At 33.1% G+C, this 9,810-nt stretch overlaps 1 protein-coding gene across 1 annotated transcript; it reads right to left on the minus strand.

Annotated features, from left to right (window-relative positions):
- Positions 1-379: 379 nt before the first annotated feature.
- Positions 380-4,279, minus strand: LOC131034631 (cysteine-rich receptor-like protein kinase 44). The gene is given in 8 exon segments (XM_057966176.2): positions 380-730; positions 826-947; positions 950-975; positions 1,166-1,400; positions 1,524-1,734; positions 2,806-2,945; positions 3,106-3,240; positions 3,539-4,279. Coding segments are annotated over 8 exon segments (1,905 nt in total). The 5' UTR covers positions 4,224-4,279.
- Positions 4,280-9,810: the final 5,531 nt, after the last annotated feature.

Below are 9,810 nucleotides of genomic sequence, written 5' to 3' on the forward strand. Positions count from 1 at the left end.
TTTAATCAAACATTTTTTATTTATTATAAATCTAGTGATGTAAATTGAATTATTGATTGAAAAATTTATATATGAACACTCTACAAATATTACCATTCTTTCAATCTAAATTATAAATTAAATGAAAATTTACAAGTTTCATTTTAAATGCATCCATTTGTTATCGTAAAGACAAAAATGAAATAGAATTAGTTAAAATATAACTATAATCCGTAAAAATAACCAATGAAAAAAATTCATGATCATAATTAAATTTTAAGAATATATGCTTTGCATAGCTCCATATTAGAAAAAATATATCTCAATTCACTACTGGGATTTTGGGTCATGTATGACGCTTAATGTACAATCTTTTTATACACTAGAAAGGATAAGTTGCTTATCTAGGACTTAAATCTGTTAATGATACATGATTAACAGATGCCAACGAGGTAGATGGAATAAGGGAAACTGTTCTAGTATCTATAGATGTTGATGGTAATGTATGTGATAGAACATGTTTATGATTAACATTAAAGTAAGTATGCATTGTGGGATCTGGAAAATTGGTAATATCCGGGTTTGAAAGCATTGTAAATACAATGGGCATGGATGGGCGAAGTGATGCATCTTCTTGTGTACACAAAAGAGCCACGTGCATGCATCTTGAAACTTGCGTGCTAGAGAAACTCTCCACAATTGCATTATCAATTACATCCACAATATTTCCTCCAATGTAAGATCTCCATACCTACATAAGATGATGCACACTCATCTTCATAAAATATAAAATTTTAAAAATTAATTGAAAAGTACGTATAATAACATGTCTTACTTTTGTCTTACCTTTTCAAGGAGGCTTTGAAAATTTGGGGATAATCTATTATCAATGTTCTTTCTTCCACATAAAATTTCTAAAATGACAACACCAAAGCTATACACATCAGCTTTAGGAGATAGTTGACTAACATAGCATATTCTGGTGCCATATAACCACTGCATAATCATTTAAAAAATATTAAACCAAAGAAAACAATATACTAAACGTAAAAAGATCAAAGCCTTAATATAAATTTATTATTCTTTTCCTAATAAAAATATATATTTTTTATTTTTTTAATTGTAGAAACAAAATTTTAACACTAAATGTGATTATTCACCCAATAAGCCTGATAGATCTTCTTACTATGTTCCAGCAACCCTTGTCTCAACATGACTCTCATCTTGAGGAATCAATCTTGCTAAGCCAAAATCTGATATCTTTGGCTCCATTTTCTCATCAAGCAAAATATTGCTTGCTTTTATATCCCGATGAATGATCCGCATCTGAGAGTCTTCGTGCAGATATAGAAGCCCACGGGCTACTCCATGTATAATGTTAAAACGTTTTGGCCAATCAAGCTCTTTGCTCCGCTCTGGATCTATGGCCATGTATCCAAATAGATTATCCTCAAGAAGTGCAAATACTTTGACTTTCACATAACCTAAAGAAGAACAAACGTTGTATCAATTTCAGATATATGTTATAGATGAAATATACTCACCAAATAGTATCTTGTCAAGGCTCTTGTTAACCAAGAACTCGTAAACAAGCAACTGTTCTGATTGCTCTGTGCAACACCCAAGTAGCTTCACAAGATTCCGATGCTGAATTTTAGCCACCAATTTAACCTCATTTAAAAACTAATTTTTTCCTTGCAATGATCGTATAGAAAGCTTCTTTACTGCTATTTGTTTTCCATCTAACATTGTGCCCTGACACAAAGAAAACTCATAAACCTTAAGTTTATAGCTCACTATAAATATTCATGTTATGTCAGGAGCACTAAACTGAGCAAAATACTTCTTAAAATATGTCATTCTGGGACCTATCGAGCAAACTAAAGATTCTTTTTGAATTTTACTAGATAACTTATATGTGTAAGCAGTTGAACAAGCATACTTATAACGTAAGTGTATATAAGTATAATGCATTTCTCTGCGGAAATTTCTGAACAATAGACAGAACTGTGATGAAAAGAAAAAGAAAATTGAAATGCCCCGTTTGTATGGCTTGCGAGCCTAATCCGTTCATTCCATCTTTTTATGAATGATGTGTAATTTATTGTGAAGTTGTATATATAGACAACTAAAAATTAAATACTAAAACAGGGGCGAGAAATGGATAAGCACAGTAGTATATTTAATCTTTGTTGTTCAAAAGAAGAAAACATGGTCAATTTGAGAGAGCAATAGAGACTTTACTGATGTTTTAGCTTTCACTCAAAAAGTTTATAGAAGATTTTCTTCAATTTATTTATATAAAGATGATAAAAGTTGTTTGCAAATTCACGAGTACAATAGATCAGCAGAAATCTGCAATCACAAAGGACAGGAATACGCAAATTTTGATAGTCACAACAACAATACTATTTAACTAACATTATAAAAAGAACCCTATTATTTTTGTCTAAACGACAGTCTTATTTATTAATATTAAAGAGTAAATCTTTTATATATACATGAAAATTAACAGTTTGCCAGCCCTTCTGAACCTTCCCTGAAACTAGAAAATTCAAAGTGAGGACATTATAGCTGATAAAAGCTATTTTTCATCCCACAAAATTTCGGGAAAGTTCATCAGAAGCTATTACTTTTCCATACTAACAGATTATCATCATACTGTCTTCATACAGATTATTTATAGAAATCTTATTTATTATAATAAAAAATAATTAATTGAAAAACTAACCATATCTGTACCAAAATAAATAAACTAGAATACCCAATTAACTATGTCAATCATATGGTTGTAAGGCACATTCTAACAAGTTAGGGTTATTGCACCTTGTATACAGAGCCAAAACCCCCCTCTCCAAGTTTGTTATCATCATGGAAAATTCTAGTTGCAGCCTTGATATTTTCCAAGTTGAAGATTATTTCATTCTCCTGGCTGGTTGTTGAGTCTGATTCTGTATTTTGATTATCTGGATAAGCCATGCAAGGGAAAAATTATTATGCATTCGCACCTAATCTTAACTAGAAATATTACATTCTGACAAAAACTTGATGGGAGGAAAAATTCTCTGTTATGTTGTAATACAGATAAAAAATCATTAAAATAGGACAAAATCATTAAAATTTCACCTTTCCTTAAGAAGGCTGGCTTCCATAATACCAAAGACTTGAATTTTCTTCGGAATGCAAACAGGCATAACAGTAACATAAGCAATAAGCCGCCGACAATACCCAAAGCTCTACCTATTTCATCTGAAGACATTTCTGTGCAGGAGATTATTTTAAGTGCTTAGTCATGTAAAGTGCTAGGTACTTTAAATTAAGAAAAATATAAACCTTCTTGTAATTACTTAAATGACACCAAGAAAAAAGATCAAATAATCTAGCAACAGAAATTATGACAACAATACTAATTATAACAGTTATCGGCAAGTACGATGGCTTTTTTCAATTTGTTTGTCATAGTTCATCCGGATAGATCAATTAATAAATATTGTCATCCCATTCCTTTACTCTACAATAACTAAATTATCTTGAAAGGAAATTGCTATTCATATATTACCTGGTGTTAGAGGTGATGATGGTGGTTGCTGAATCGGTGGTGATAGATTAAAGAATGGGAATATTTCGTAGCGAGCAAAGCAACTTCCAGAGCCAGTCATACCTCCTAAATAAGTTCTGTTGGCCCTCGCATCTAACAACTCACCAATTGCATTTGTTAAGCATGTTTTACAGTCCTCAACAGAAGTTAAGTCGTTCCAACATTGAACCTGACTGTATATAGTATAAAATGTAGAGGTAGTTGTTGATCCAGAAGAATATCGAATTGGGGATCGAAGGGCTTCATCTGATACATTTCTGAAAAGCACCCTAACCGCGGTACTAAACCCATAAGGATCATTAGTTACGTGATCAACCGTGTGAGCAGTCTTTGTCTTTGTATCAAGTATTCCAATGAAGGAATAATTCTCGTAGCGCATGAAGCACTTGGGCAGCCAAGCTCTACCACCTCTGGCATTTCCACACTTCTGTCTAATGGTGACATTTGCTTCTTGTGAACAACTGAAGCATTGATCCACAGTTGCGTCTCGCCAACATTGGAGGAGACCATAAGCTCTATCTGGGGTTTGCCCCGAGACAAAGGTACTGAAACCATTTTTGGATGACGTATTGTTTACAAGATTATTCAGAACTATGTTCAAATTACTCTCGAATTCAGAGCTTGTATAGTTGTTCTCATTGCACATATACAAATGTATCGCTGAGTTGGGAACGATGCATAATAAGAGCACAACACAGAAGATCTGCATGTTGTCTTACCCTTAAGGATTGTTTCAGCAACCAGGGTATTTAAAGTAATGCTTAGTGGTATTTAGTTGTTTCCTTCAAATTTCAGACTATCAATTGGACCCGGCCGGGGTGTTTGGTCTGTCCACACATTGAATGCCAGCTTAAATTTTGCGAAGATTACATTGGAATTATGGCCTTAAGCAATATGATCATTTGATTTTAGAATCTGTTACCTTTGAATTTTTTCAGTCAAAACACCTGACGTGTAGAATGGTTCCTCGGGCTTAAAATAGGGTGTGATCAATGCTTATGCAGTTTTAATGAATGCTTTGTGAGCGAAGAGATCTCCTCTTCATTTCGCTGTATGAATGCGCGTCTGTGACAGTACTATAATCTGTTCCGTGTAATCTCAAAAAACATGAAAAAGCCTATCAATTAAAGACCACCTTCAAGAAATATTTTGACCATGGAATCCTTGAAACAATTCGTGCCCCACAATAAGTCATGCTAGGTTTGTCGACTTGACTGGAAACATTTGCTTTATACTTCTAAAACTTTTGGACGAAAGCTGGAAAATTTAGGAATAAAGTAGATTAAATTATATACTTCATGTGCTTCATTTCAGAATGTCGTAGCAAACACGTCTGTACACGACACGAATCTTTCCTTATCGTTTGTTTGCTCTCGAATACCACTTTCGATTGTCTAAGTGTTACATTATCAAAATAATTAATTTCTCTTATTGATTTTATCATCTATGATATTTTTATTTTTTTTATATATCTTTTTGAGTTGGTTTGTTCCTAGCCACAAAAACATGGTCCCCGCCTAAAATGACCATTTGCATCTTTCTCACGGGTGTCCTACAATGAAAGTTATAGTTGAATACTTTTCTTTTGAAAGTTTCCCACTTTTATCTGGTCAAGTCTTTATTCCTATTTATACACGGATTTAGTCTTATCATTTGAAAGTCTTTGTTCCCACTTCGATATTGATTTTGGACTTTCAAAATCTTTGTTATCCTTTATGCGTAGATTAAATCTAAGCAAAATTAGATTAAGTTGATGGTTTTATATATATTATGTCTTTTGGTCAAAGTCATGTTCATAAATTGTTTTTTAGAATTTTTTATATTAGTGCTTATTGATCATCTAATAATGTAGATTATTGTTTATTGATCATCTAATAATATATTTAGATGTATTCAATAACTTATACATCATTCATCATAATATCTTATTTGAATTATGTATTAATTAAATTTTATAATGTAGATTACTTTGACAATAATTATAATAACTTTATTAGTGTTGTTTCACTAAAATCATACAAAATTTATTTTCATATCCTAAGCTCCATCTCAACACCTAATCATACTTAGTTATTAAAATTGATTAAGTTTCTTTAATTTAAATAATTCATTTTTATCACAAATTTTTGAAAGAATTAAATATTTGTTATTCACATATAATTTAATAAAAAATAAAAGAGAAATTATGACAAATCAAATAAGTTAAATTTATTTTGATTAATAAATGTGTGATAGGACCAAATCTTTCATATTTGCTAAACAACAATGCCTAGGGCACATGAGAAATGTGCACCCAGCCAAAAACATAGGACACCAAAACACACTAGAAACTACTAAACAACTAGACAAAGCTTAGAGATGAAACCAAGAAGAAAAAACCAACCAGCCACTCACAAAAGACACGAAGAGATGTTCTACTAGATGGAGTTGTTACTCTCTTGCCAATCCTTACACAGACTTGTGACTTTATCACAAAATTAAATATTTTTGTTTGAATCCTTTGCTGAGGCCAGAGTGCTAGACTTCAAGGTAGCCTTGACCACTAAGGTAGGGGGATCCATCATTGTAGAGGTAGACTTCGTCTGTCTCTTTCACTTTACCTTCTTGCGTTCAATTTCCTCTTGAATAGCATGCAAGGAGGTTGAATTCTTTAATGCCATCTTCTAGCTCAATGCAAACATTTCCTCAACTTTTTTCTTTAGAACCTTTGGGCTCTCCTTCAACTCCACCATTGCATTTCTCTCAACCCTCTAAGACAATTTTTCACTAAGATCATTGACCATCACCTTGACCTTATCTCATTTTTCTAATTTGCTAGCCATATAAATAAAAGCCTTCCAACCCTATCATCCTTTTCCTCCATCGCCCATTTGCTAGTCCTAGCCGTCACCTTTGCTATTGATTTTACCTTGTTTCTCTTTCTTATGCCCACATGAAACAGTGGGAGGAGCCATTTAATAACTATGTCATGTCACCCAATAACCTCTTCCAACTTAGACACCTTTGCATCCAAAATAGGGGAGCTATCATTGGGGTTAGAAACAACTTTTTCTAGGTGGAAATGGGACAACCTCCTTAGAGGGAGTAGGAGACTAGTAAGACTTTGAAGCCGAGGAGTCAAATTTCTCTAAAGCCTTCTCCTCATCCGATTTCACCAGCTCCACATCAAATTTAATAAGTTAAATAGTTAACAAATATTTGAAAAGAAATAATCAATTAAAAATCATATTCAATCAATTGTCATTGATAAAAAATAAAATAAAAATTCTACTAAATTAATAAATCAATTCACTAGCCAAAAATAACCACGGGATCTCTTCATCCACTCCACCTTTGATGGAATAAAACTCAATTTGAAATTAAATTCTAGCCATCCATATATTTCACCAAAATATTATAAATTTTAAGATAAATTCTATTATTTTCCAAGAATAATGATCCCATAATGAGAAAGTAGATTCCATCCAATTGAACAATAGACATAAAAGTACCAAAACTAGAAGCATATCATTTTCTAATTTATTAGAGATTTGCATGGAGTTCCTATCATAGTTATAAATATTATATTTTAGCTCTTATTTCTAGCTTAATTTTCACATTCTTACATTTGACATTCTTGATGGGACTTACCCATAATTATTCTAAGGGTTTCATAGGTTGCATTAGGCAGTGACTTGAATCACATATTTTGATGACAATGTATACAAAGGTGCAAGTACAATTATGTCTAGCACAATCTTTGAACCCCTTTTTATAAGGTGAAAAGTTAAAGTGGAATTTTACCTATCTATGAAGACATACTTATAGATAGATTATTGTTTATTGACTTTTCCTTTATGTACCTTTTGGCATATTGATGACACCCTTAGTTAATCTTGTATAGTTGACCCTATAATCCTATTTAGGCATCTAATATATCATCTTTTCTCATAGTGAATCAAGAATAAGCCCTAAAAAGTTACATTGTATTTGTAAGAAGTGATATTAGTAATCTATGGGTATAGGTATTTGTAGTCGTTCTACATGCTAGGTTGTAGGTTTAAGGCCTTGATCCCCACAACTTGAGTTTGGTAAAATGGATTGTCTATGAGCCTACAATGATTGATACACCCACTTGTCTAGTTTAACCTTACTCATCAGTATCTTGTGTATTTCAATTGATATTTAAATCAATTTGAGAAGGAAATGAGTTATTTTACACCTTGAATAATGTTATAATATTTAACAATATTTTTTGTGGTGCACATGAGGGACCTAGGGATATGTGACTCACATGGGGTTAACATTCTTGGGCCACTTTATGTCTTGTATGCAATATTGTGATCTAGATATTTAATGTGGGGATTAACATGAGTAAAATATTTAATATTGGAAAAACTTAGTACCAATATTAAATAAGGGGATAATGGATATGTGAACTCAAGGTATTAGTTAGAAGGTTTTATCTAATACCACTTGGTATTTCTGTGTATGATTATTTTTATAAAAGAAAACACATGGGTTGTTGTCTAAGGTTGGCCAGTTGTTCATCTTACCTAAGGGGTTGAAAACATCTCTTGTTGAAATTTTGATGCTTTGAAGCATGGAATGGGATATGTGGTTACTGTTCGCAATTTTGAGGAATTTCTTATGCGTTGCATTTATGTTTTGTCATTGATGGAAACACTGGTAGTTTTGGTTGTTTACTAGTTTTAGGTTGGTTCTGATAGAGTGGTTGGATTATGATATTGATCCAGTATGCTCTGGTATGCTTTTGTTTGTGGATTTGGTTTGGATATATCATTCATGCTACTCAGATGTATATCATGATCAATTGGTTTGAGATTTGATGACTGAGGAGCTATCATTTGTTCTAGTAAGCCTTTTTGTCACCGGTAACGGTTTTACTAGTAGAAGTTTGTTGAATATCTTTTGATGCACATGATAAGTGGTCTTGGTGGAGCTTCTAGATGGCTTTCAGGATGTTGTTGGTTATCTTGTCCATGTTCCTATTGATCGGTGGTGTTAGATTTGGTTTATGGTGACCTATTTTGTGTCTGGTATTATCTAGGTTATGGACTGGTTTATGTAACGTGTTGGTGGATGATCCTGATGCGTTATAAGTGGTATTTAATGATTGGTTTACATTTTTTTTGTTAGGATTCCCATAGATACTGAGAGGTGGGGGTGAATCAGTATCTGACCGGTTAGAGCAATTTCTTAACTTAAAACATGCTAAACATATTAATACAGTATACCAGTAAATAGAAAGTAATGCAATAAACAGAAATAATAGAAACCACACGAAAAGCACACCATGACACAATATTTTAATGAGGAAAGCTGGTGTGGGAAAAGCCTCAGTGGGATTTGTGACCCATGATATTCACTTACTAGCCAATAAGAGAATATTACTACTACAATAGGGGCCTGCACATGCAGGAAGGCCTAGTGCCTAGAGCTCACTGCTCAAATACAAAATAGGAAGTCTCACTGACTTACAAAATGGATTATATAAATCCAGTGTCTTGTACTGCTTCAAAATAGCATCTATAATGCTAGATCCGGTATCGGTTTCTGCTCTGCTTCTTACATAAACCCTTAACCTATAATTCGTATAATAGGTCTACCTTATTTCGCCTATATATTTTCTTCCATATCTCTTAAAATGTTCTACAATGATCTCTCTTATATAAGAGTCATTTTACAACTTGCCAAGTCGGCTTACAATGATTTTACAATAATAAACAAAATATATTACAACAAAAATCCTGTCGGCCTCTATGCCAGTATGCTTCCTTTCACTGCCAGTGCCGGTGGTTTGAGTGCTGGTGTAGAGTCTAATCTTGCTAGTGTTGGTGGAATGCCTTGCCGGTGTCATGGTATTGTAAGGTTGTCATCAATGACAAAACCTTCAATCATCTACAATGTCTCATTGGAGTGTGCATTTGCCAACAATCTCCCCCTTTGGCATTGATGGCAACACTCATGAGAAAATTCAAAAAGTGTAGTCCAAAAATATGTTACCAAAAATGTGTGAACTCCCCCTGAGTAGATGAGTCTTAGCTGATTATTTTCTCATACCACTACTCCCCCTTTGGCATCAATGACAAAGGATGTCAAAGTGTCAATAGAGTATGGTTTCCTATCTCAACCTTGTAACTAGGTGGTTACAATTTGAAAAAGATCCACCAAACCCAAATTTAGGCTTTCAAGAAACTTTTTACTATCTTTTATTGTTGCCTCTATTCTTT

The sequence above is a fragment of the Cryptomeria japonica genome, chromosome 11 (genome assembly GCF_030272615.1).
Source record: "Cryptomeria japonica chromosome 11, Sugi_1.0, whole genome shotgun sequence".
Classification (NCBI taxonomy): Eukaryota; Viridiplantae; Streptophyta; class Pinopsida; order Cupressales; family Cupressaceae; genus Cryptomeria; species Cryptomeria japonica.